The sequence below is a fragment of the Meles meles genome, chromosome 20 (genome assembly GCF_922984935.1).
Source record: "Meles meles chromosome 20, mMelMel3.1 paternal haplotype, whole genome shotgun sequence".
In the NCBI taxonomy this organism is placed as follows: domain Eukaryota; kingdom Metazoa; phylum Chordata; class Mammalia; order Carnivora; family Mustelidae; genus Meles; species Meles meles.
Window position 1 is genome coordinate 7,239,235 of NC_060085.1, and position 27,069 is coordinate 7,266,303.

At 52.5% G+C, this 27,069-nt stretch overlaps 2 protein-coding genes across 2 annotated transcripts in view; one reads left to right on the forward strand and one right to left on the reverse strand.

Annotated features, from left to right (window-relative positions):
* Positions 1–18,083, reverse strand: part of COL5A3 (collagen type V alpha 3 chain) — a 37,500-nt gene extending 19,417 nt beyond the window's left edge. Inside the window, exons 1-31 of the mRNA XM_045991414.1 lie at positions 17,880–18,083; positions 14,104–14,265; positions 13,820–14,009; positions 13,582–13,738; positions 12,816–12,920; positions 12,365–12,517; positions 10,188–10,301; positions 9,936–10,082; positions 8,835–8,882; positions 8,720–8,761; positions 8,342–8,404; positions 7,709–7,783; positions 7,529–7,612; positions 7,299–7,355; positions 7,153–7,206; positions 6,913–6,966; positions 6,294–6,347; positions 6,159–6,212; positions 5,941–5,994; positions 5,543–5,587; positions 5,382–5,435; positions 5,155–5,199; positions 4,970–5,023; positions 4,173–4,217; positions 3,163–3,216; positions 3,027–3,071; positions 2,843–2,896; positions 1,180–1,224; positions 1,019–1,072; positions 771–878; positions 239–292 (exon numbers count right to left, since the gene is read on the reverse strand). Of these exons, the coding sequence (XP_045847370.1) occupies positions 239–292; positions 771–878; positions 1,019–1,072; positions 1,180–1,224; positions 2,843–2,896; positions 3,027–3,071; positions 3,163–3,216; positions 4,173–4,217; positions 4,970–5,023; positions 5,155–5,199; positions 5,382–5,435; positions 5,543–5,587; positions 5,941–5,994; positions 6,159–6,212; positions 6,294–6,347; positions 6,913–6,966; positions 7,153–7,206; positions 7,299–7,355; positions 7,529–7,612; positions 7,709–7,783; positions 8,342–8,404; positions 8,720–8,761; positions 8,835–8,882; positions 9,936–10,082; positions 10,188–10,301; positions 12,365–12,517; positions 12,816–12,920; positions 13,582–13,738; positions 13,820–14,009; positions 14,104–14,265; positions 17,880–17,967 (2,412 nt within the window). The 5' untranslated portion in view covers positions 17,968–18,083. The remainder of the gene's footprint in view (positions 1–238; positions 293–770; positions 879–1,018; positions 1,073–1,179; positions 1,225–2,842; positions 2,897–3,026; positions 3,072–3,162; positions 3,217–4,172; positions 4,218–4,969; positions 5,024–5,154; positions 5,200–5,381; positions 5,436–5,542; positions 5,588–5,940; positions 5,995–6,158; positions 6,213–6,293; positions 6,348–6,912; positions 6,967–7,152; positions 7,207–7,298; positions 7,356–7,528; positions 7,613–7,708; positions 7,784–8,341; positions 8,405–8,719; positions 8,762–8,834; positions 8,883–9,935; positions 10,083–10,187; positions 10,302–12,364; positions 12,518–12,815; positions 12,921–13,581; positions 13,739–13,819; positions 14,010–14,103; positions 14,266–17,879) is intronic.
* A 1,767-nt stretch (positions 18,084–19,850) lies between these two features.
* Positions 19,851–26,113, forward strand: RDH8 (retinol dehydrogenase 8). Its single transcript, XM_045989756.1, has 6 exons — positions 19,851–19,953; positions 23,094–23,255; positions 23,909–24,088; positions 25,196–25,289; positions 25,607–25,790; positions 25,898–26,113. Exons 1-6 carry the CDS (start codon positions 19,851–19,853, stop codon positions 26,111–26,113), a joined length of 939 nt encoding a protein of 312 aa, XP_045845712.1.
* Positions 26,114–27,069: the final 956 nt, after the last annotated feature.

Genomic DNA, 27,069 nt, shown 5'->3' on the forward strand with positions numbered 1-27,069 from the left:
TCAGATAAAGACTACTGGGATCTCCATTTTACAAAGAAGTAAGTATGCTCAAGAGACTTGCCCAAGGTCACTAGGCAGGTAAGGAGTGGGTATTTGAATCCAAGTCTGATACCAAAGCTCACATCTTTTGCTGTCTCTTAGTGACCCAAGGGATGGATAGCTCACTCCCCTAGATCACAACCTGGCCCTGAATATCTGAATGTTGCCCTTGCCCACTCCCAATCCCTTAGCTTCTTACCTTAGGGCCTGGACGTCCCGGATAACCTGGGAGACCTGGCACCCCAAGCTTGCCCTGCAGAGAAGTTATGGGACAAAGGTCAGAAATTGCAACCTCAAGGTCAGAAAAGAAAGGACGGGATGGCTAGAGCATGGTGACAGGGACAATAGGGTGAGATTCAGGGAAACGTGAGTTCAAATCTTGGCTCCTGCCTCCTAGGAACATGTCTTTGGGCAACACATTCTATTCTATTCTATTCTATTCTATTCTATTCTATTCTATTCTATTCTATTCCAAATCTTAGTTTCCTTGTCTGTAAAATGGGGATAAAAATGCCTGTTGCCTGTGGTGGTTATGGGGATAAAATCAGATACTGTGCGTGAAATTGTTCTGTAACGCTGAGTTAAGAAATTAGAGATGGTAAGTGTGGTAGCAGCCTCCTGAGGTTGGAGATAAAAGAGCCAAGGGTAGAAGGCAAAGGGCCAGGGAGTATCTTGGCTGCAGGATGGGAAGCTGTAGAGTAGACTGGAGAGGGTGACCAAGGTCCATTCACCTTCTCCCCAGCTGAGCCTGGGGGACCCTCCTCACCAGGCAGCCCCTCCTGCCCCTTTAGCCCTTCTGGACCATCCTCTCCCCGGGGTCCAGGGGGTCCGGGGAGCCCCTGGAATAGAAAGGAGGTATTAGACCCTGTGTTACTCCTGGTCCCTCCAGTCCCCTATCTTAGCCGCAGCATCCTCCCACCTCACTGTCTTCCCCAAGCGCCCCAGAACCACAAGATCCCTCATCTGGAAGGCATCTTACCCGATCTCCTTTAAGCCCCCCATCGCCCTTGAAGCCTGGGTAGCCATCTTCTCCCTGGGTGGGAGAAAGTGCGGAAGTCAGAGGTCAGGGCTTCGGTGAAGGGATACAATAAGAGTTCCATTACTAAGGCTCCCCCCAACCAAGAACCCCCTCCCTTCTACCTTCTCTCCTTTCTCCCCCTGGAGGCCCCGGTTGCCAGAGGTACCCTGAAAAATAAAAAAAAGATCTCAAGTCCCTCCCCTGCTTAAGAAGGGCCCTCCAACTCAGTCCCCTGCCCCAAAACCAGTCAGGACAGTCCCAAAAGGATACTGGACAAGAGCAGAAGGGGGCAGCCTTAGAGGAAATGACCTTTCTCCAAAGCCTGCTAGTGTGGTGTGCAAGAGGCTGGCTCTCCACCCCTCTTCCCACTGGCAGCCTCCCAGGGTCATCTGTGTGGGGGTATGCAGGGAAGGCCAAATTTCCGAGTAATTGATTCCAGTCTCCCGGGGACACTGTGTCCACAGTTCCTTCTGGCAGGAGAAAGAGGATGAACATTCCAGGCCCCAGTCTCATTCTAAAGGCAAAGGAATGTTCCCCATTGTGCTGGCTACAGTGCGACTCTGTGCTTGGCAACAAGGCGAGTCTGTGCTTAGCTACAGCAAGGCTGCTCTGTTCAAGCCCAGGTGCCCAAACCCTGGGCTTGGGTTGCAATGAAAATTGCACTTGGTTACAATGTGACTGAGCTCAGACACTATCATGAAACTGCACTTGGATACAACATAATTGTGTTTTGACAATAACATGATTGTCTCTAGCCACAGAGAGATACAATGTAACTGAGCTCAGAGACTATCATGAAATTGCACTTGGATACAACATAACTGTGTTTTGACAATAGTGTGATTGTCTCTAGCTACGGAGAGATACAATGCAATTGAGCTCAGAGACTATCATGAAATTGCACTTGGATACAACATAACTGTGTTTTGACAATAGCATGACTGTTTCCAGCCAGAGAGAGACACAATGTAACTGAGCTCAATGTCAATAATGAAGTTGTACTTAAATACAATATAACTGCTTTGACAATAGCATGACTATCTCCAGTTACAAGGGGATTCACTTGACCACAATGTATCCAACCAAGCTTAGGCCACCATGACTCTCTGACCCTGGCTACAATGTACCTAGACTCAGTTACAACATAGTCTTTAACTATATATAATTATGCCTGGTTACAATGTAACTCTTAGTTTGGCAACCAACAGGATTCTGTGGCTGACTACAATATAGCCACTTCCTTGCTTATAGTATAACTGAGCTTGCCTACAAAGCCACAATGTGATGAGTTGTCTCTTGGCTACCACCAAACTCTGTTCTTAGACCGCAGGTACCAATCTTGCTACAATGTAACTAGATTTATATTAGATGTGAATTCCAATGTCCCTGCCCTTGGTCAATAGTAGAGCTATTTCTGTGCTTGAGGATTGCAAGACCCTGGGCTTGCGTTAAAGCCCAACTGTCTGCTTCACTACGGTGTGCTGACCTGGACTGTGTTTACAGTGAAATGGGTACAGCCTCAGATAGGTCTAACTATTCTCAACTACAAGACGACAACCACATTGCAATACTCCCCAGCTGTTCAGCTCCAAGTAACGCACATAATTCTACCTATTGTCACTCAGATTGAAACCCCACTCCTAACACACCTCTCCTGGCCGACTGATAACGTCTCACCACACATGCACACGTTTCCCATGAAGCTTGTTCCCAGACCCAATGCCAATTTTGCCAATTGTTTTGCCAATGACTCATCCCTACTTGCAGGCACCAAGTATCACGTACCTTCACACCCCGAGGTCCAGGATAGCCCGGGGGTCCTGCAGACCCTTGTGGACCCTAAGATGGAGATAAGATCAGTGCCATCTTGTTCTTCCCCTGCTCCATGGTCCCAGTGCCCTCATCTCTCTCCTCATGAGTCTTGCCTATCAAGCTCATTCCCAACCCAGTCTCTCTACAGGCCACTCACCTGGGCCCCTTTCTCTCCCGTGGGGCCCTCATGGCCTGGGTGGCCCTGGGGAAAGAATTCATCAGAGACTGAGATTTGCCATTCAAATTCCCAAGCCTCCCCCTTCTCCCTCCTTCTGCCTGCACCCAGTTCTCACCGGAGGGCCATCAGATCCTGGAATGCCCGGAATTCCTGGGTTCCCAGGGGGACCCTGAAAGAAAATGAACAGTAGGGGGAGTCTGGCTTCTCACCAGGAACAGCCTTACTCAGACCTGCAGCTACTCAAGGTCACAGAACAAGCATATCCCACAGGCTAGGAAATTTCTTCCTAGCTCTGCCCAGACTTGCTGTGTGACCCTGGGCAAGTCCCCTTCCCTCTCTGAGCCTCAGAAATCCTCCAACTCTGGGAGAGTTTAGACAAGGGAGATAAAAACAGTGTGGAAGGGGAAAAAAAAAAAACAGTGTGTGTGGGGGGTCTCCTCAGCCACATCCTTTTCTTTAGAAGTGCCTCTATCTTCATCCGATGAGAGGTGAGCCCAGGAAGGCATGGGGTGACCCCTTAGGTTCTACAAATAGTGAATAGGTCCAGAAGTGGGCCCCTTGGCCCAACTAAGCCAATTAGATTTTCTTCTGAAATTTTGAGGTAAGCGACACCTCACTTTATAGAAACTACAATCAGATGGTTTTGGGTAAAGAAACTGTAAGGTCAAAAGGAGCTAGGGGCCAAAAATTGTGATTAAAGCAGCACAAAATTGTGTAGAAATAGAACTTGGGAGTGAGGACAGACTAAGATATGTGGAGAAAGAAGCCTGTCTGCTGGGGGAGATGGAAGAGATGTGCATAGGAATAAGACGACACCACAGGACCCCAGAGAAAGGGCTCTCCTGGCCCATGGGTCTTGCTAATATTTGCAATGACTGACATCCATCGGTTCCCCTAAATTCTGGGAATATCCCCTTATGTGATCTAGCTTTGGTGAATTTCTGTTTCTCCCAACCAACCCTTACCCCCAACAATATTTTTTTAAACTCTGGGCTTGTTTAAGGAATGTTACAATTTATCATTACCCAGGGCTAATAAAAGGGTCCTAGTCGGGGAGATTTTCCTGCAGACAGAGTTGAAGGAAGAAGACAGGAGAGGGTGGTGGTGGGTGGGGCTGTCACTCACCTTCTCCCCAGGAGTACCAATGGGTCCCTGTGGGCCAGGGAGTCCCTAGGGACATAAAAAAGAAGGTAAAGTTGAGGACACCTGGGTGGCTCAGTGGGTTAAGCCTCTGCCTTCGGCTCAGGTCATGATCCCAGGGTCCTGGATCAAGCTCCGCATCAGACTCCCTGGTTGGCAGGAACCCTGCTTTTCCCTCTCCCTCTGCCTGCTGCTCTGCCTACTGTGTTCTCTCTCCAATACTCAAATAAATAAATAAAATCTTAAAAAAAAATAAAGAGGTGAAGGTGGGGCACCTGGGTGGCTCAGTTTGTTGGGTGTCTGACTCTTGATTTCAGCTTGGGTCATGATCTCAGGGTTGTGGGATTGAGTTCCACATCAGGCTCCACGCTAAGCATGGAGTCTGCTTAAGATTTTCTCTCTCTCTCTGTCCCTCCACCACTTGCTCTCTCTCTTTTTTTAAGTCTTTTTTTTTTAAGATTTTATTTATTTATTTGACAGACAGAGATCACAAGTAGGGAGAGAGGCAGGCAGAGAGAGAGAGAGAGGAGGAAGCAGGCTCCCTGCCAAGCAGAGAGCCCGATGCGGGGCTCGATCCCAGGACCTTGGGATCATGACCTGAGCTGAAGGCAGAGGCTTTAACCCACTGAGCCACCCAGGCGCCCAACTCTCTCTCTCTTTTTTTAAAAAAGGGTAAAGGAAGGCGAAAATGCGCGGTGAGCTGGGAAATGGAAAGGTTGAGAGTGGTCTATGACCTTGGCTGACTACTGCCACCCCCAATTATTGAGAATGATAGCTCAAACCTGGGACCCGGGATTTCCCTGCTGTCCTGGAGGACCTGGTTCTCCTGGAGGACCCTGCGGAGAAAGGGGAGGTGCTGTGAAGCTGGAGTTGAAATAGGGGTCATGAGAGTGGACTGGGATATGCATGGATGATCATGAAGTCAGGGCATCAGAAAGCATTAGGGGTCAGAAGGCAGAACACGTACCACATTTCCTTTGGCTCCTGGAGCACCGTCAATTCCAACTACACCCTGGGGGAGGAGAGGGTGTGAGACCCGGGCAGATACCACACAGGAGCCTGAGTCTGAGACACCGAGAGGCACAGGTGGAAAGATGAGAGGGCAGAGAAACCAGGTAACAGAAATGGACATGCAGAGGGGACAGAGGTGAGAAAAGGACAAGCAGGGATGTGGACAGAAAGTGACATTCTCACCGGCCGTCCCAGGGGACCAGGGGAACCTCTAGGGCCGATCAGTCCTCGGGGGCCCTGCAAGGAGGTAGGAGCGTTATTCCAGCATCACTGCCCTGAGGCCCCATGAATCGTGACTTCTTCCCCTGTGCCAGGCAAAGGATCCAGAGGTCCCTGATACTCACAGGCTCCCCAGCCTGGCCAGTGGGCCCCGGAGGTCCTTCTGCTCCCTGTAGGAAAGCATTCATCACTTGGTGAGGGGGGGAGAGAAACACTCAGAAAACCACCTTCCCTCACCTGGGGAGACTTCCAAGGCACCCCAGAGTCAGAGCGTGAAGCAGTGACCAACAGACTGAGCACATGGGATTCAGGTCCAGGCCCCTGACCCCAATCCCTGCACCTGCAATCCTGAGTCTCACCTACTAACTCTGGTACTGGCCCCCAGCTCTCTGTGTGCTTTTTGAAGCCCCACCGAGGCTAATGACACGCGTCTCTCACCCTGTCCCCTGAATACTCTATTTCTCTCTGACCTACATTCTGGCCTTCTAGCTTCTAGACCATTCTCTCTCTCTTCCAAACTTACCTTCTCACCATCCTCTCCTGGGGGACCAGGTTGCCCCACATGGCCAAAGTCGCCCTGGAGTTGGGAACAGAGGGAGTTCAGAGTGGAAACATGGGGCTGGTCCAGGAAAGGATGGGATGAGAGCTCACACACAGTGATGGAGCCTCTGATACTGGGGGTGGAAAGGGTGCCATGAATATCGGGAGGCCTGGTATGGTGGAGGGACTTCACACACTCACCCTTTGGCCCTTCTCTCCAGGCAGCCCTGGCAAGCCATCAAAACCACGATCACCCTGCACAAAGAGACACCACCTGAGCCCTGAACCCCTGATCTGACTGTTCCTCCACGTCCCAGTTCTGACCTTATCACCTACCTTAGGTCCTGTGTTCCCTGGGAGGCCCCGAGCACCATCTGCTCCAGAGCGGCCCTATCAGGGAGGTGACAGCATCAAGACACCTATTACTGTTTGTTGAGTACTCTCCTCCCCCAGAATTCTGGGGGATTCTCTATATACCAGTTTAACTTCCCAAATACATCTCGAACCTGTCCATTAGTGTTTACCTCCAGGCCATTTGCTCTAGTCCATGTCACCACATCACAAAAATTAAAATCTTTAGTCTCCATTAAATGTCTAGCTCTGTGTTCCTCATTGCATTTAAAACTGTCTGGAATTATCTTGTTCATCATCTCCCCCAGTGCACCAGTCTTTTCTTCTGCACATGCTGTTCTCTCTACTAGAATACCCTTTTTCTCCTATTTACCTGGTTATGCCTCAGATCTCAGTTCAAGCATCAGTCCATCTAGAAAGTCCTCCTTGACTCTGTGACCTGGCCAGATACCTTTGTGACACACTCAGTAGAGTTGCTATTCTCTGTTCTCAATGCCCTTATCCCACCAATGACACCAGCAGACCCTGGGGGCGAGGAGCCAAGGCTCATGTTGGGTGTTGAGGGACGGATGAGGGATGACCTAAAGACCTACAAGTTACTCACCATCTTTCCTTCCCGGCCAGGGGGTCCAAGAGGTCCCTGAAGGCCTCGGGGACCCTAGGAGAGAAAAGAAGGAGGAAGAAAAAGGAGAATAAGAAGGAGGAAGGACTTACTTTAAATCATTCTCTAGGAAGGACAGTAATTACAAAGGTATCCTCAGACCCTTTGTCATTGTCCTCAAATAGCCCTTCTCTGGGAGAAGGTCCTTCCCATCCAATCCTGTCCCCATCCCATCAATCTCACCTGTGGCCCCATCTCTCCCATCTCTCCTTTCTGACCAGGATACCCAGGGAGACCCTTGGAGGAAGAGAGATGAGGTAATGGAGTTAAAAGGAGGTTTCCCCCTCCACTGAGGTATTCCCCCTCCTCCATAAAGACTCCTTACTCACCACAGGGCCTGGGCGCCCAGTGAGCCCTACTGGGCCGGGGGGACCTTTCATAGACAGCTGGAAAGATGGAGGGGAACAGAACATCAGGTATCCCAAAACACCCTTCCAAAAGGCAACTTCAGGAGAAAAATATCCCCCTGTCTCCTGACTAGCCATCATTATTCCCAACCTGTCACTCTCTCAATGTCCTCCCATTAGCCCCTGTTGGTCCCTGATTCTCCTCTACTCACCTGAGCGTGTTGCAGTACTGCCTGAGCCTGGGCTTGCTGGAAGGAGACTGGGGGTCCTTTGAGGGAGCTGCTTGCAAACTGGAACTAGGGGGCAGCTAGTCGTGAGGGAAGCCCAAGGAGAGGTCCCCTTCCGGGTCAGGACTAAACCCCCAAGGATGGGACACCCTATCTCCCTCTTACCGGCATCATGATCACAGTGCCTGGTAGACCCCGGATCCCATCAATACCAGGGATTCCTGGGAGGCCAGCCGGACCCTGAGAGAGGGAGAGACACAAAGGGGGATGGAGGGAGAGAGATGGACAGACAGAGACAGAGATGAGAGAGTTGGAGGGGGAGAAGGGAGAGAGATGGAGAAAGACGGAGGCAGGGAGAGCAAGAAAGAGAGCAGGCAAGAGAAAGACAGAGAGAAGGAAGGCGAGTCATAAAAAGTGGCAGAGATGGAGAGAGAGAAGACAGAGGTAGAAAGATGGAGGAAAAGGGACAAGGAAAGACAAAGACAGAGGGAGGAGAGAAAGATGGGGAGGCAGAGGGATGGAGGCAACAAAGAGAGACAGAAACATGGGGAGAAAGAGATGAAAGACACTCAGGGATAGAGATAGATGGAACAGAAAAGCAGGGGAAGGTCCCCAGAGAAAGAAGATGAGTGACAATTCACAGATGGGGAGAGAGATGAGTGGGTTAGGTCAACGCCGTGTTCAGCATGATGTCCTCAGTCCCTGACTCTCAGATCCACATTCAGACATATGAGTTCCACTTTACAGCCTGAAACCTCACTCCCCCCAGAAGGATATAACCCAGAGGGAGTTTCTTACCGGTAGACCACGGTCTCCAGGGAATCCCGGGGGACCAGGGGGACCTGAGGGGCCAACCACCCCCTGTTGAGGACAGAGGAACCAAAGTCATAAGAAGTGCAAAGCTTGAGCCAAGCCAACTTGTAACCCACCACCAACCCTGACCCCATGCACACCTCCTTACCATCACTGAGCCATTCTCTGATCCCCAAAACTATATGACCCACATCTACCCCCACTTTACATCCCAACCCCTATTTTGACTCATCCTATGAGCTTCAAACATGTAATAAACTTTTAATGATATGGCAACATTATACCCCAGCCCTTCACCCCAGGGGCTCAAACACCCAACTAGAAGAGAAAGGAAAGGAGGGGTGGAATGCAGCCATGACTCACTCTGGGTCCTGGGGCTCCTGGAGGTCCCTCAAACTGCTGTCCCTGAGGGAGAAATGAGTGTGATCCCCACCCTGGCCCAGACCCCTCCACCTCCTCCTAGCCCCAGGCCCCTCACCTGTTCAATCACTGCTGGTTCTCCTTTTGCTCCTTTCTCTCCAGCACTCTGGGGCAAGGGAATGAAGAGAAAAAAGATGTGAGTCCTGGCCATCATCAAGGAGGAGAGTGTGGACTTTGGAACATCCTGCAGGGTCCTAATCCTGGAACTGCCTCTCACTACCCGGATGATGGGGAGCAACTTATTCAACTCCTATGGCCTCACCTGTAGAGTCAGTAGGTGAATGATAATTGTATATATCCCATGGGAAGAAGAATAAATTAAAACAATGGTTAGGACATAACAAGCACTCAGGATGAGTTGGCTGTGATTATTCCCCTCCTCCCCTGTCCAACATCAAGGCTAGAACTTGGCTCCTTCCCTGTCTGCACTATTTTCCTAAGCAATCTTATCCAATCCCTTGGCTAAAGGCAGCATCACTCTGGTGTTGATTTCCAAGTCTTATCTCCAGCCTAGACCTTGTCCCTTGAACTCCCGAATCTTCTAAGCAATCACCCACTTGACCTCTCCGTTTGGATGCCAAGCAGGGGCTGCCAATTTAGCACACCCAAAACGAGATTCTTAAGACCTCCCCCCCTGCTTTTCCTTTAGGCTTCTCCATTTTATTCAAAGGTGCCACCATGCATCTACCAAGTCATCCTTGCATCTTTCTCCATCACCAGTATCAAGACCAAAATGGAGCATTGTCCAAGTCTGTCCACTTCTCTCTATCCCCACTGCCACGACCTTCATCCAGGTCCCCAGACTGTTGTTGCATAGACCACTGGTTTCCCTGCTGCCCCTCTGGCTCCCCCTACAGTCCGTATGCTGTTCAGCAGCCAGAAGGAATTGAAAGCTCCAGATCAGATCATGCTCCGTTTCAAGTGGCTTCTCATCTTGCTTGAACTAAAAGCCAAAGGCACCATCCTACCCACGGAGCCACCCGTTAGCACAGCTCCTGTCACATTAGCATCGTGCTAATATTTGTGGACTACAGTGGGGTGGTGGGAAGGCATTCTTGACAAAATAACAAGAAAGCAAAAGAGAAAATGTGGGAGGCAGCTCCAGGCAGGACTCCCTGCCACTTCCCATCCCCCCCACAGCCCAAATCCTCAGACTCACAGGAAAGATGTGGAACTGAGGCTGCGATGGCAGTTCTGCTGCCTGGAAGTCAGGGCCCATGGTGGGGCCATCTCTTTCTTTGTCCTCTTTGGCTAACTTAGTCTCCAGTGTTCTTAGTTCGGTTCCATTGTCAGGGTCCAGGCCCCCCTGAGGACATTGAAACAGACCAAAGTTCGCCCCTGGCCTCCTCATTGTCCACCACCACCACTGCCCCAGGACTTTCCCTTCCAGCCCCGTCCACTTCCCACTGACCTCCAGTATGGTGACATTGTGGCCAATGGTCACAGTAGTGGTGATGACCAAAGGTGTGAGAGTCGGAGGCAGAGTTGAAGCTGGCGTCTCTGTTTGGGGGCTGTCACTGGAGGTCTGCAACAGGAATAGGAGTATCAGTTCTGGGGTTCAGTCCAATAAAGACAAAAAGAGGAGACAGGCTCTGCCCCCCAGGAGTGCCGAGTCTGGGGAGGGAAACAAAGGATTCCCAAAAAACACCAGAGGAGTATAAGGTAGGGGGCTGCCCAGTGGAGGCAAATGTGTGCTGACTAGACCAGAAGAGCCAGCAGGTGTGGAAGAGGAGCAAGGCTGAGCCAGGTCTAGAGACCTGGAAGGTAGAGTAGGACTGGCTCCAGAGCCCGGAGATCAGAGTCAAGGTCTAGTACTCAGGGCCAGACTCCTGGAAGGGTATTGTATGTGTCTTCTCCCAAGGCAGAGCTCAGTGGTCAGCCATGCAGGCCTCAATCAGAGAAGCTTGGACAGCTGCAGAGGAATTTGGTCAAGGGTACAAAGAGGGTAGGAGAGGCCCAGGTGAGGGGCTGGGACTAAGGAAGGAGTTGAGGAGGGGTTCTTTTTCTGGGCCTGAGTGGTCATTTCTTTCTTTCCACTGATGCTGAGAACAGATGTAGTGCAACCAATGACTCTCCCCAGCCATGGACCTCAGCCAATGGCCTGCACCAAGGACGACCCACCAGCTAACAAGCCCCTAAGGCCTCCAATTATTCCTACAACCAGTGACCCATTATTAACTCCAGTAACTCCAATTAATGACCCCATCAATAACCCCTGACTAATATCCCCACTAAAGGACTTAACCAAAGACCCCTCCAACTAATAACTCACATCATTGGCCTCACAGCAGTTGCTCCCATAACCGTGGTCCGTGGTCCCCCAGTCAATTCTCAACCAGTTATTCTCTCTCAACCAGTTATTCTCCCATCCATGACCTCCCCAACTAATGACCCCAACCAGTGAACCTCCTCCATAATGAGCACTAACTAGTGGCCCCTCAACTAATAAGCCCCACCAGTGACCCCTTAATTGATTATTCCCCAGCTAGCGATCCTCTAACAGTGAACACCCATGAGTGAGCCCAACTCTTACTCCCCAAAAAAAGACCCCCAAACAGTAATTTCACTAACCAATGATTCATCAATGACTTCCCAACTAATAACTCATCAAGGACTCCCAAACCTATTCCCTCAACCAGGACCCCTTGAAAGTCATCCCTTCAACTGCTGATTCCAGTTGGTGACCCCAGTAACGCCTTTAAATCAGTGGTCCCCTGCGGATGACCTACCTTCCCAATTGATGACACCTAACAATGACCTCCTACCATTAACCCTAAATCAGTGATACCAGTAACACCAACAGTGGTCTCTATCAATGCCTTCCAACAATGACCTCCACTTAGGAATCTCTCAAACATCAACCTCAATCAACATCCCTATAGTGACCCCCCAACCAGCAATCTCTTTCATGGAAGCCAAATAATGCCCCCAAATTAGACTCCCCAATGAATGACCCTCACCAGTGGTCCCAATAAATCAACCCCAAACAATGACAATCTAACTAATGAACCCATTATTCACTCCAGCTAATGGTTGCCCTTAGTAGCCTTCATCAAGAACCCATTAACAATAAGGTACTCGGGGCGCCTGGGTGGCTCAGTGGGTTGGGACTCTGCCTTCAGCTCAGGTCATGGTCTCGGGGTCCTGGGATCGAGTTCCACATCGGGCTCTCTGCTCGGCAGGGAGCCTGCTTCCTCCTCTCTCTCTCTCTCTGCCTGCTTCTCTGCCTACTTGTGATCTCTCTGTGTCAAATAAATAAATAAATTCTTTAAAAAACAAACAAACAAACAATAAGGTACTCATCTGGGTATGCCCCCTTCCTCCAGCCTAAAGCGCCCCCTCCCTAAAACTGGATGTTGGGGGGCAGATATGGGAAAACTCATAGGACAGTACCAGCCCCCACCACACACACACACACACACACACACACACACACACACACACACACACACAGAGTTATGAGTCAGCTGAGAAGAGTCAAGGTCAGGGACTGGAGACCAAAGGCTTGGATTAGGCACCAGCAATCAATGTGAATCAGAGACCAGAGGTCAGGCACAAAGCAGAGGTGAGTAACCGCAAATCCCTTACCTGTTTCTCCAGGGAGCCAGGAGGTGGGCTTGGGGTCAAATTTTCCTTGTTCTTCTTCTTCCTGCCCTTCCCCTTCCGACCTCGCCCTTTTTTCTTCCCTTTTCCCTTTCCCTTCCGTCGAGGAGGAGGAGTTTCTGGCTCACCCTGGGGAACCTGGGAAGATGACCCCCATCAGGTCCAGAGCCCCACAATGGAGGCTCCATTACTCTGTCATCTGGGACCATGCTGGCACATGGCCCATTGGTCCTATGTTTTGAAGCCAGGGCTCACTCAGCCCTGCGACCTAAGGTCAATCATATGATCTGGGGCTTGGAATCACTGTTATGTGACCTGGGTCAAGGTCACTCATGCCTAGGATCTTTCTGAGGGCAGGAGTCAGAATTCACTCATTCCTGGGACCTGGAGCCAGGGATGACTCAGCCTGTGACCTCAGGACAAGTGCCTCACTCACCCCTGTGGTGGTAGGGTCCGGGCTGTCACAGCCAGGAAGGTATCGCTCACAGGCCTGGAAGGCAGCCTGGGGATCCGGACTTATCAGCAACTCCTGAATATCTCCCTGGGGAGAGGATGGGGGTCAGGGAAGGGAGCCACAGGCTGACTCTGACATCCCCTCCCAAGCACCAAGTCTCCCTCTACCCAGAGCAGCCTAAGTACAAGGAGAGGGTGGCAATCCCTCTGCCGTCAAAATTGAGAGTAGGAAGATTCTATCACGGTCACACCAAATCACAACCACAAACCACACCCCAAACATCTGTCTCATCAGAGGCACATTATTTCTTCGCTCTCAGGCACATGGTGACCCTTAATACATGCCAGGTGCCCTTCCAGGCTTTGGGGGTAAGGAAGAGAAGAGGACGGATGTGGCCCCTGGCCCATGGGAGGGGACACGTATCACAACCACACACAGCACAGTCACCACACCAAAAACACCTCTGTCACCAGCCACCCAACGCCACGCCTTGCCAGCACCCAGCATCACAACCGCCCGCACACAGTTGCACATCTTAACAACCAGTGCCGTCCGTGTCCCCAGCTTATTCTCCCCGCACAAGTCAAGAACGCGCCATCATGCATTATCGTTCTGTGAGTCTACAATCTCCGCACACCGTGAAGATGCGCACTGGACAGCTCCCTTCTCCTATCTGCTCCACATTCAGGCTGTGGACAAAACTCCCGCCCATCCTCTGCCTGGGTTTCCCTTATCCATGAAGCCCTACCTCAAAAGTCTCCTCCCCGAGGTCTTGGGTCCCCAACACAGTGAGTCCAGCTGTGCTAATGAATCGAGGCCCCTGGCCCAACACAGGGGGCTGAGGCTCACAGTCAGCCACCAGAGTCACCATCCCGCCATCCACACTGACTGCCACACGGTGCCACCTGCAAGGGGACAGTCTCAGTGGGGGGGGGGGGTGCTTCTCACCCCGCTTCTCTCTGGATCCCAACTTTCCCTATACTCACCCGCCATCCATGAGGTTGACTTGCTGGGGGAGGGGACGGAAGGAGTCCCCTAGGAGGCTCAGAGCTGGACCCAGAGCCAGGCCCAACTGCCGAGTACCACCCTCATCATAAATGGAGAGAAGGACAGACTGGTTGGCTGGCTGGCCCCGCAGGGTGATCAGCACGGAAAAGTTCTCAGGAAACTGCCCATCTGAAGGGGCAGAGGGAAAGGGGCATCTCAGATGGTCTAGCAGTGACCCATGCGCCCAGAATGACCCTCTCCCACCCCTCCTGCCCTGACTCACCTGGAAAGAGCTCCCACGTGGGGATGCCAAGTGTACTGGCCTTGCCAACCCTGAATGCCCGATCGCCCTCTGGGGCCCTCTGGGGGCAGAGGCCAGGCCCTTCAAGGACCCCAGCCTGGCCCCCTCGCACGCCCAGGGCCTTCAGCACATCCGCAGGGCCTGCTGTAGAGAGAAGCCAGGGTGCAGGGCAGTTAAAACAAACCCAGCGCTCCAAGTGAGTAGCTCAGATTTGGGGAATTCGGCCTCATGCTGTGTTTGTGGGTCCGGGAGAAGGAGCAGGCCTGGAACCTGCACCCATCTCACCACCCCACAGCTGTTCGAGCTTCATCAGCCTGTTGACTCCTGTTTGGGTTGGTTTTTTTTTTCCCTTGGTTTTTTGGTGAGGGATAAAAAAATGCTGACCTACTTCTGGGATGAATCAAGGCTTCCTGGCCTGAGCCCCGGAGCCAGACTGTCCCCTTCTCTGTACTCCCCCACACCAACTGACTCCCTGGGGCTTCTTCCCCAGCCTGAAGCCCCCTGCCAGGGGAAACCCACTTGGAGAGGAGGGGCTCCCAGTGTGGTGTGTTTTTCCTCCACTTTCTCCCTCCGACCTCCTCCTTTGACCACCACTTCCTCTGAACTCCTCCTCCCTGACCACCATCCCGTGATCTGCTCCCTTTCACCACAGCCTCTCCTGACTTCTTCCTTCTGACCTCCTCCTTGATCACTATCACCCATGACCTCCTCCTTCTGCCTATCCCAGTCTCCCCTATCTGAACTGTGACCTCCCCATTTTATCACCCTCTCTAGCCTCCTCCTTATGACCACCTCTCTCTAATAACCTCCTGACTTCCTCCCTCTGACCCTATTACTCTCATCCCAGGAAAGGAAGGAACTGGTCTGGCTCAACCAGATCCGAATCCAGGCCATCCTACCAGCCCCACCCCACACAGCAGGCCAGTGCTAAGTGGAACCACATGGTTTGAGCAGGGGAGGGTGGGGGCTTCCCCTGGGCCCAAAGCCCCTGCCCGCTCTCCCCTCCCCCCAGCAGACTGTCCCACTGACCCCCTGACCCAACCTCTTGGCAGAAGGCAGTTCTGTCAAATCCACCCATGACCTCACCCTGGGGGAGTTTCTGCTGACCTCACCATTGGGAGTCAGGGTTGGGGGCCAGACTTGGGGGAGATAGAGGCTTGGATGAGGGACCCCCATCCAGCTCCTTCTGGGTCAGATCCTTCATTCTCCAAAACTTTCAGACCCCTATTCCAGCCTCAGCTCACTCCTGCCCCCAACCTCCTGTTCTTTCTTCTCTCCCCCTCCCTGCCCTCTCTCTCTGTCCCACTTTCTCTGCTGGTCTTTCCAGGTCCCTCTCTGTGTCCAACTCTGAATCAGTGTCTCTCTTTCTCTCTTCCTAACTCTCTCTCTGTGTCTGTTGGTATTTCATATATATATCTGTGTAGATTACTCTCCCCGTCCTTCTCTCTCTCTCTCCATCCACGCCCCCCAATTCTGCCGCCGCCACCAGCCCCCACTCTAATTGCCTGTTCTCTGGCTGGGCTGTTATTAAGAGGTATTTGGGTTACAGTCCCCTGGGACTAAGATCTGAGCTCCCAGGCTCTGTCAACCACAAGGGTCACTCCCCCATGGAATGATCATCCCAGCTGCCCCCTCTCCAGGCTGTAGCCCAGCGGACAGCTGAGATCCATGACCCCATGCAGTGTGGCTCTCCCCTCACCCAGACCCTGTCTCTATGCTGTGGGAAGGGGTAGCCTCTCGCCCAGCTGCTCATTCACATTGAAAAAGTCCTTCCCAGCACCTAACCCAAATGTCTCCGGCTTCAATCTTGCATCTCCTCTGTAATGACCTTTCAGAAACTGACTGCCCTTTCTTTTCATGGCTGGCTTTGTGACAAGGAGATACACAAGAGGCATTGAGTCCTGCCTGCAGGCCCAGAGGGTGGGGGTCTGCCAGGGACCCAGCCTGACCTTCCCCCACACTCTCCCCTGTGTTGGTCAGGGCCCCAGGGAGATGTTGGATGGGGTCTAGGATATGAAGGGAGGCAGGCAGGCACTAGGCTACGCGTGGCTGGGATCTCCTCAGAAAGGTAGGAGAGCATACGTGTGAGTGTATGTGCCACTGTACACGTACATGAGATTGTGCAAGTGTGTGCATGACTCTATATGGACCAGGGAATGGCTGAGCACGTAATCTGTGGATGTGTGGTGTGTGCCGAGTATCTGGCCTCCAGTGCGGAGATTAGGCGCGGGTGTTCAGTGAGTGCTGGACATGCATGTGGGCTGGGGTCCTGGCAGCGAGCAGGTGAGTCTGTGATTGTAACAGATGAGACTGGAGATGAGGGAATGTGGTTATACATGAGAGTATGGCCACCTCGGCAAGCGGGTGACTGGCTGTGAATGCTGACAGGGTTGCGTGGATACCAGTGGAAACCTGTGCCAGGGCTGCAAGGCGTAGGAGGGTGACAAAGGCTGTAACCCTATGGCGGGTGGCTGCTGGGGTTGCCTGGGGCGTGGGCACCGGTGTTTAAAAATTCCTGGCGTCCCCGAGGGCTTATATTCTGAATGGATGCCTGAGATTGCAGGACTGTGGGGATGTGTGAGCATGGGAATGGGACAGGGGCCAGTTTGGGACAATCCACGTGAACAGGCACCTCCCTGGACCCCAGAGAAAGTGAGAAAGTGTAGGACGGTGTGTGGGTGTGGGTGTGGGTGTGTGTGTGTGTGTGTGTGTTGGGGGCTGAGTTCACATTAGGGAGGGACTTCCAGAAGGGCCTAAAGCCCAGCCTCTCTCAGACCAGGGATGCCGCTTGAAGGACCATGATCTTCCCAAACCCTTGGGCGCCCCCAGCCCCGAACCCTGCGGGGCGGAGCGCGGCGTCCAGCCAGAAGCGCGCAGCTGGGCGTGCGTCAGCGCTGACTCACTCGTCCGGCGGCCCCCGGGACCCCTTGAGGCCCCTGAGAAATTCCTCAGGAAAAACACCCGCTGTTCGCTCAGCTGGGGGGGAAGAACTTCCACTTCCGCCCCCCGCCCGCGCTCCGCCCCGCCCCGCCCCCCGCCCCGCCCCGCCTCGCCCCTCACCGCGGCCCTCCCGAGGCCCTGTCCATGGTGCTGATCGCGGCTCTGGGGAGAGCAGGGTGGGGGAGGGGAGAAGTGGGGGCAGAGGAGGTGGGGGCGCGCCAATTGGAGACAGAGGAGGAAGAGGAAGAATACGATGAAGCCATTAGGGGCGATGCAAAGGAAACTTTGAATCCCCGATTAGCCCCCTCCCATACTCGTCCCCACTCAGCATCACCCCCAGAATCATCCGCTCGCGTCCTCATGGGCCATTTTTTACACCCCCAAATCACAACCGAAGCCCTCATCGGGTCACCCAAAGACCATCACACGCGTAACACGATTATTCTCTAAGTCAGCCCTACACAGACACACCCACAACTCACAATCACACACTTGGCCAGGGATCACCCATCACACATACTCATACCATAATCGTCAACTCCCACACAGTTTCACTTCAAATGGCCTCACACACATTGCTACACACACACCTATAAATTTGCATTCACTCCAAGGCATCCACCAGTAAAACTCGGTCACACGTATCCCCCTCCCCCCAGCTGTCACACCCACAAATTGCCCAGAGTCGGAGAGCACCCCAGCCACTTGCTACACTCACGCCCCCCTCGCACGCCCCCCATCCCTGACTCCACCCCATCTTTTGGGAGCTCGCTAGATCCTGCCCTCCGGATCCTACTCCTATCTCCTTTCCTGCTCACCCGCCTGCGTCCGGAGAAGAAGCTGCAGCGAGGCCAAAAGCAGGCAGAGGCCGAACCGCGGCTGGCCCAGGCCTCCGCGACTCCCCATCCCGGCGGGGCCCACACGCAAGGCGGGGACCGGCCGGGGCGTCTACGGGGCGCGGCGACTCCTCGGGCTCCGGGCACTCACTCGCCGCGGCCTGCTCCACTCGGATCGGCAGGAGACTGCAGGAGACCCCGCCCTGGCCTCGCCCTGCTCTCCCGCGCCCGGCCGGGCGGGGCTCGCTGGAGGAGGGAGGGTGGCTGACAGCTGGTGGGGGAGTTGGGAAAGTTTGTGCTGAGTGCTGATTGGCTGACTAGGGCTGGAGCCTGCGGGAGCGGGGGCCCTTCTTGCCCCACCCCACAGTGGAGGAAAAGGGTCACTCCCACCCAGTCTTACAATTCTGGGTCCCAGACCTACCCCAAACCCTTTCCTCCTAACAGGCCCCCTCAAAACAGATGTTAGCCTCATTCAAACCTTCAGCCTCCATCAACCTCCACCCAGGCCCTGGAATTAAGGTTTTATACAGCTTTTTTATACCAAATATTTTCTGTCTCACCCAGGCCCCCAGAAAGGGTCCCAGCCTAATGCCAAATTTTCACCCACTTGCTTTATCCCAGTGGCTTAGCCACACAATGGAAGGTACCAGCTTCATCCCAGGCCTTCCCTTTGGGTTTCTAAATAAAGAATCCTCATCCCACCCCCCCCCACCCCCCCACCCCCCCACGCCCCGTCTCATACCAGATTACAAAATGGCGTTCCCAGCCTTACCCCAAACCCTCATTTCTCCACCCAAATTCCAGAATTGGATGTCCTGGCCTCACCCCCAAACCTTTGACACAGATTCCAAAACACAGTCCTCAATTTCTCCCAAACTCTTAATCTTCAAAGAACGGGTCCCATTTCCATCCCTAGTCCTCTCCTCCCTTCTCCCTGATTCAGGTCCCCAAATGGATGTCTTAGCCCCAATTCCAAATCTTCACATATGCCCCCATTAAATGGGGAAGTCTGGCCCTACTTCAAAGCAGGGCACTGCCTTAGGGAGAGGTGGATACCTGCCATTCTTGGGGTGAGGTAGAGCTGCCCTTCACCCTACTGGGACCCCCCACTGTGAAGCTCCCTCATCCCCACCCTCCACCCCCAGGGGTCACATGAAGCTGTCTGTGCAATTGAACAAGCACAGACTTGTGGGATCTGAGGGAGCTTCAGCAGGGAGAAACCTAAGGGGCGTATCCTGGGCCCAGAACTGCCCCACCACGGGGAAGAGGGAGAAGCCGGCAATGTCTCCCTCCCAGCCTCTGGCTCCACGGACAAAGAGTGTTTGTGTCCCTAGAGAGGAGGGGTGGGGCCCCATCTGGCCCGAGGACGAAAAGAGGGCAGTGGGGTGGGGAGAAGAAAGGGAATCTCCCCAAGCTGCTTCTTCTCCCTCCTCAGGGACCTCAGAGGCTAAGACTTCCCCTGCTAAAAGATTCTCATAGAGTGCCCTGCCCTGCCTTGCTGGGAAGTTCTTCCTGGTCTACCCCCATCATCTGACGTATCTATTCTCATCTTTGAAAGGAACCTTCTGGGGCCACACTCTCTGCCACTTTCTCTCACTCTCTCCCTCCCATCAGAGATTCTCTGCCCAGGATGGACGGGAAGAGAATGCCCCTGCTAATTCCCCCACCCCTGAATGATTTACAGTCGTAATAAAAAAAGACCCTAGTTTCGAGTGTAGCAGTGAGAAGAGGTTTTTAACAGATTAAAGACAAAGCCTATTTTGAGGTTAAAAGACACCCCCCCCCCCCCCGCTGCCTGCCCAGGGTCAGTTCAGAATTGGTGTCTTCTGGGGCCCCTTCACTTTGCAGGGGAAAGATGGGAGGGCGTCTAGGAGGTAGGGGGGATGAGGCTAGGATGGGTGGCAGGAGTCAGGTGCTGGCCAGCAGAGGTCACCCATCCCGGGAGGGATCAACATGGCGGACGCGCCCCGGACTGTACTGATCTCAGGCTGCTCCTCGGGAATTGGCCTGGAGCTCGCAGTGCAGCTGGCTCATGACCACAGGCACCGCTACCAAGGTTAGAGGCCCAGGGTGGGGCTGGGAGGGGCAGGGGTGGGCATTCTGAAGACCTTCAGCCCTCCAAGCACCATTTCCGCTAGCCCATCCCGTCAGCTGTATGTGTGGGCTTGAGGAGGACCGAGGACACATGGAAGCCCCCTTCCCACCTCTGTTCATGAATTACCCCCTCATCCAACAAATATTTCTTGTGCACCTACTGGGTGCCAGGCACTGTTCTAGGTGCTGGAGTACAGCTGTGAACAAAACAGACAAAAATCTCTGTCCTCAGCAGTGGTGTAGGAAGGGAGGGGAGCGAGGGCAGACAATAAACAGATTTTTTTTTTAAATTGTATAATATGTCTAATGCTCATAAGTGCTAAGAAGCAAAGTAAGTGTGGTGTATGGTAGGAGGCGGGGTGGGGGGGAGTGGGGGGGTAGGTGATTTTTTTAAAGGGCTGGTGGGGAGGGCTTCCCTCTTGGGCATTCCCTAAACTCCCCTCCTCCTCCCCTCCCCAGATTACTGTTCCAAGATAAGCCTCTTAAGTGACCCTGACCTTGGGGGCTTAAAGGGGGCCTCTAAATCTAGGGATTTAGCCTCCGGCAACTCTGGAGTAAATTGCCTCGGTCTGCACTCCACCCATGGGAACCTCTGACCCAGAGCAGGCTGCCGCTGAAGTGGGCAAAAGGCTGGCTGCTACTTACAAGGAGGTTGCAGGGGGCGAGGGCATTGCCCCAGTTGGCAGAGCAGCTTCTCCCAGCCCTCTGCCCTCTGTCTCAGAGACACACACAGGCTTGGATGGGACCGACCGAGTGCCAGTGCCCAAGGAAGTAGTTGTGCTGTGTGTGTCCCTATGGACAGGCAGACGAATGTATAAAACTGAAGGATGTTTATGGAGTGCTTACGATATGCCAGGTTCTGATCTAAATGTCGTGCATCTAGTAAGTCATTTAATGCCCTTATCACCCCTATGAGGTGGCCACTAACATTAGCCCCACCTTAGAAATGAGGAAACTGGGACACAGCGTGCCAAGGATTCTTGCCCAAAGTCGCCCCGCTGGAAAGTGGCAGAGCCTGGATTTGAGCCCAGGCAACTCACACCCTGGGACCACAGTTGTCACTGTATGGAGATGCATGTGCTCTCATTCATCTGTGCGACACCCGTGAGTCACACAGGCCCACAGACTATATGAACACAGCCCCCGGCACTGTGCATGCATGATCGTGGGTACACACATGAAGGATACAAACATGTATACAGGGGTTTGAACTCAGCACTCCAACAAACTGAGGCTCAAATCCCAGTTCTAACACTTACTAGTGATGGGACAGGCAAGGAACTTCATTTTGCATAGCCTCAGTGTGTTGATCTCTGTGATAGGGACAGTAACTTTACCTACTTATTCTGGCTACTATTGCTAAAGAACAAATCATTCCAAAATTTCTGGTGTAATAGGACAATGGTAATCATGGTTTACAAAAGTCATAGTTTACAAAACTCATGGTTTTGTAAAACCATGGTTTTTGGTATACAAAAGCCATAAATTTGAAAGGGGGCAGTTAGGCGATTCTTGCTCAGGGTCAAAGGCTACAAATGGAACAGTGGGGACTAGTCACAGCCCTGGGCAGGCATCTCTCCTCCTTCTAATAATGTAAGGTCTTTTCCATGTGGTCCCTCTATCTGGCTAGCTTGGGGCTTCCTCCCAGCATGGTGGCCTCAGGATAGCTGAGCTGCTACAAGGTGGCCGAGGATTTTAAGAGTGAAGGTTACAGGGCTGCCTGGGTGGCTTAGTCAGTTGAGCATCCAACTCCTGGTTTCGGCTCACGTCATGGTCTCAGTGTCATAAGCTCAAGCCCTGCATTGGGCTCCGTACTGAGAGTGGAGTCAGCTTGGGATTCCCTCTCCTTCTCCTTCTGCCCCTCCCCCTACTCCTGTTCTCTCAATCTCTCTCAAATAAATAAATAAATAAAATCTTTTTTTTTATATATTTTATTTATTTGAGAGAGACAGTGAGAGAGAGCATGAACGACGAGAAGGTCAGAGAGAGAAGCAGACTCCCCACGGAGCTGGGAGCCCGATGCGGGACTTGATCCCGGCACTCCGGGATCATGACCTGAGCCGAAGGCAGTGGTCCAACCAACTGAGCCACCCAGGCGTCCCATAAATAAAATCTTTTTAAAAAGAAAAAGAATGGGGCACCTGGGTGGCTCAGATGGTTAAGCATCTGACTTCGGCTCAGGTCATGATCCTGGGGTCCTGGGATCAAGTCCCGCATCGGGGTCCCTGCTCAGTGGGGAGCCTTCCTCTCCCTCTGCCTCGCTCTCTTTCTCTCTCTGTGTGTGTCTCTCATGAATAAATAAACACAAACCTTGGAAAAAGAAAAAGAATGAACATTAAAGCAAACAAAGCAGAAATTGCAATACCTTTTCTGACCTAATCCTGGAAGCCACACAATGTCACTTTCACCGTGTTCTGTTAGTGCCCAGCTAGTCACCAGATTCAAGGAGAGGGAAATGAGATTTCATGTCTTGAGGGGGAGCAGCAAAGTTTTCAAAGAGCATATGCGATGAAAGATGCTGTGGCCATCTTTGGAAAATCAGCCTGTTACCTTATCATAGGGTTCTCGCGAGGAGTAGAGACAAAGCTTATAAAAGTGTGTAGCATAGTTTTTGGCACATAGTAGATATTCAGTAAATCACCAGTTCTGTGGCTGATGTAGATATGGCTATTTGTATTTCCATGCACGCACAACACACATATATTGACCCTAAATGTGTAGGCATTTCTTTTCTCAAGGCAATGTGTTCTCTGTTTATTTTATTGCCTTACTCACTGGGCTATAAATTCCATGAAGGCAGGGACTTTGTCTGTCTTATTTCATGCAGTCGTCTCAGCACCAAGAATAGAGCATAATGGGTACTAAGTACATGCTCAGTAAATGTTGGATGGAGGGATGGAGGGCTGGAGTGATGAAAGGATGAATGAAAGTACATGTAAATGTATTTACACTATATGCGTTTGTGGTTGTATAGCAAAATAGCTGTGTAAACCTGAGTCTCCATCCCTCTGTGACGACTCATGCAATATCATGGAGATATGTAAGTGAATGCACCGGGGAAAGGAACCCAGGGCTTGCCCCAACTCTGCTTTCTGTCCCCAGTGGTGGCCACCATGAGGGACCTGGGAAAGAAGGGGACACTGGAGGCAGCTGCCGGGGAAGCTCTGGGGCAGACCCTCACCGTGGCCCAGCTGGACGTGTGCAGTGACGAGTCAGTGGCCCAGTGTCTCAGCGGCATCCAAGGAGGGGAAGTGGACGTGCTGGGTGAGACTGAACAGCCCCTGGGGTCACCCCCCCACTTCCCTGACCTAAGCACAGGTCCTCATTATAGTGAATCCTCTCCAGTATCAGAGCACCAGCCTTCTGGCTTCACCAGCAACCTCTAGCCCTGGACAGAAGGGGTAGGCAAGCTGGCTAAAAGCCCAGGGTACCAGTTAATTAGGGTTACAAGAAATAAACTGAGTCCCCGGGGTAAAGGTGGATTTTACTGAATAGAACACCATATGGTGTTCTGTTACATACGGTTTTGAAGAAAACCATATGTATTTGGAAAAGTTACTTTGATGAGTCATTTGGGGAATGGAGCACGGTGTAGAAGCAACACATGATCTCTCAAAGACCTTCTAAAGAGGGTGGGCGTGGCTGTTTTGATGCAAATTGGGGTCAGAGCTGAATTGCTCTTGCATTAAGGGGAGGCTGCTCCCAGCAACCCTTCCCCCAGCCCGGAGTTCAGGGTCCTCATAACATATGCTAAACTATAAGTAAAGATCATCAGGGTTCCACAATTGTCCACTCAGGGTACTCTGGACTGGCCCTGAATTTGGAGTAGGGGGTGAGATAATTCAGGGAGTGTCCCTAGAGGAGTGACACTAGAAGGGTTGGGGGGACCTCCAAGTAACCTTCAGTCCCCTCCTTAGTGAATAATGCTGGAGTGGGCCTGGTGGGGCCCCTGGAGGGGCTCAGCCTAGCTGCCATGCAGAACGTCTTTGATACCAACTTTTTCGGGGCTGTCCGTCTGGTCAGAGCTGTCCTTCCTGGCATGAAGAGAAGGCGAAAGGGCCACATTGTGGTGGTCAGCAGTGTCATGGGGCTGCAGGGTAAGCCCTGGGGACCCACCCCTGGGAATCCTCCCAGCATCTGACCCTCCCCAGGCTGGAAGAATGGCAAATAGGTTTTAGCTCATATTCCAAATGAGCCCGTGTTGAGAAGGATTCTGAAGCTCTATAGGAAACATTTGTGGATTAGATTATGTCGGCCGTGCTGCAAGAGCTGAGCCGTGGTATAAATGCTTCAACGGCCATCCCCATCCAGCATCAATGCTACTTCTAGACACCTCTAAGCCCAAGGCAGGGCTCGAACTCACAACCCTGAGATCAAGACTTGAGCTGAGATCAAGAGTCAGACGCTTAAGCAACTGAGCCACCCAGGTGCCCCAGAACCCAGTCCTTTCCTGTGACATTTGCTTGACAAATACCTCTAACCAAGCCCCAGAGATGTCTAGCTTTGGAGCTCTGAGGTTCTGCAGAGAGAGAGCCATGATTGTTTAGCGATACCTGCTATGAGCCTACTATGGAGGCCACTTATTTGCCATCCATGTTCCTGGGTCTTTCCTCCTTGAACCCCTCTAGATGCCTTTCCTCCCCCTGAAAATTCCCTGGGATCTGCCCTTACCTCCTCAGCAGCCTCCTGAAGAATCCACAGTATTTGGTTTTTTGTTTGTTTTAAGAATCCACCTTATTTGTTACCCCACCATGGGGAATCCATAACTACTACTCAGTCCCATCCCTTTGGCCCCTCTTAAACTGCACCTCCTGACCTCAGGAGCCACATTCACTCTCAATAAGGACAGATAAGAAAGCTGCTGAATAGTACTTGCCCTCAGGAACCCGGACAATTCTATGCTCAAGTGACCCAGAGGGTTAGAGGATGGAGGCAAGGAGGGTTTTACAGGGCCAAGGCAAATGGAGCACCAGGAAGAGGCAGCACGTGGCACCCCAAGACAATCTCATCCTAAGCTTATGGGCTCATCCTTGAACATATGCTCCCATCATACATACGTACACTCCTCCTGTTGGGCTTGGATATCCCCCCCATTCTGATCTTTAAATCCTCTTTGCTCAGTCTCCTGAAGACCCCATATCCCTCTGGACCCACAAGCCTATCGCCCAGACCCCAAAGGGCCCAACCTCCTCCAATCCTCTCAGGTGTGGTGTTCAATGAAGCCTATGCAGCCTCCAAGTTTGCCCTGGAGGGATTCTTCGAAAGTCTGGCTGTCCAGCTGCTGCAGTTCAACATCTTGTGAGGCGGGTGTTTGGGTAGTGAAGGGGAAGGAATGGGAGACAGTGGGGGAGAAAGATGAGGAAAGGGGAGGTGGTGAGAGGACGTGGGCTGGGAAGGCGGTGATGGTGGGAAAACAAGGCAGCAGTGAGAAAGTGGAATCAGGAATGAGGGAAAGGGAGTTACTGGAAGACGGTGGAGGAGTGCGGGGGATGGGCGGTGGAGAAGGAAGGATGAAGTAATGATGAGAGAAATGGGAGGAGAGGACGAGAAGAGGGACTGTAACGGGACCGAGAGTGGTTGGGGTACCAGACCCCAATCCCCTACTGATGTCCCAGCATCACCCTGGTGGAACCTGGCCCAGTGGTCACTAACTTTGAGGGGAAGCTCCTGGAGCAGGTTTCCACAGCTGAGTTCCCAGACACTGACCCCGACACGTTGCACTACTTCCGGGATTTCTACCTCCCTGCCTCCAGGGAGCTCTTTCACTCTGTAGGACAGAGCCCACAGGATGTGGCCCAGGTGAGTGGGGAACCCAGAGTCCCAAGACATGGTTCAGATATGTGAGGGTGCCCCACCCTGCAAACCCCCCCTCCCTGAATCCAAGAGCTCAGGGCTCCACCCCATAGGTCATTGTCAAGGTCATCAGCTCGACCAGACCACCCCTGCGCCGACAGACCAACGCCCGCTACACCCCACTGATTGCGCTCAAGACTCTGGACCCCTCAGGCAGCCTGTATGTACGCACCACCCACTGCCTGCTCTTCCGCTGGACACGCCTTCTCAACCTTGGCCTTCGATGTCTGGCCTGTGGCTGCCTCCGCTTCCGAATATGGCCCCGGTGAGCAGAGCCTCACCCAACCCTCCCCACCTCTGAACAGCCAGTTCAGGCCTCTTCAGTTTACACCCATCTCAGAGGCCAGTACAAACCCTTCTCTCCTTCCTTCCTTCCTTCCTTCCTCCCATCTTTCCTGGGCATCACTCTGTGCCTGGGCATTGCTGGACCCCAGAAATTGCTCAGCATCCATCCACACACCCCTCCATGGTCAGGGCTGGGACAGAAAGAGGGATGCTTGGACTCTGGGCTGAGGAGCCCAGAGTAAGGAGCTGGAGCTATGTCTGGGAAAGCAAGGGAGGCTTCCTGGAGGAGGCAACATTGTTGCTGGATCTTGAAAGATGAGATAGACTGCCTCACTCAACCTCTGGACTTTATTATCTTGGGCCTGGGAATATAAGGGTGATCTCAAACCCCTTCCACATAGAACGGAGTTGACTAACGGGTCTTCGGACTTTTCTGTTCACACACTGTCAGCAAAATGTTTGTGCGCTCACCAGTAGTGCATGTGTATTTTTTTTTTCATAAAATACGTATTTGTATCCATGAGTAATCACTCTATTAAATATTTAATAAAGCTCAATTTCTTGTGTCTAGATAATAAATTTTTTAAAACATAAGGTTCACGGCACACACATTAGAATGGCTACTATAAGTAAACCAAGCAAAGTAAACCAGTGTTGGTGAGGCTGTGGAGAAATCGGAGCCCTCAGGCGCTGCTGCTGAGAATGTAAAATGGTGTAGTCACTGTGGAGAATAGTATAGAAGTTCTTCAAAAAAAAAAAAAGGGGGGGCGCCTGGGTGGCTCAGTGGGTTAAGCCGCTGCCTTCGGCTCAGGTCATGATCTCGGGGTCCTGGGATCGAGTCCCGCATCGGGCTCTCTGCTCGGCGGCGAGCCTGCTTCCCTCTCTCTCTCTGCCTGCCTCTCTGTCTACTTGCGATCTCTGTCTGTCAAATTAAAAAAAA

What these genes read in the sequence shown, in the direction of transcription:
- RDH8 (XM_045989756.1), top strand. Translation starts at nt 19,851, where the DNA reads ATGGCGGACGCGCCCCGGACTGTACTGATCTCAGGCTGCTCCTCGGGA. An exon ending in CAGTGTCATGGGGCTGCAGG is followed by an intron (nt 24,089 to 25,195) that starts GTAAGCCCTGGG and finishes CAATCCTCTCAG; the next exon opens with GTGTGGTGTTCAATGAAGCC. An exon ending in CTGCTGCAGTTCAACATCTT is followed by an intron (nt 25,290 to 25,606) that starts GTGAGGCGGGTG and finishes CTGATGTCCCAG; the next exon opens with CATCACCCTGGTGGAACCTG.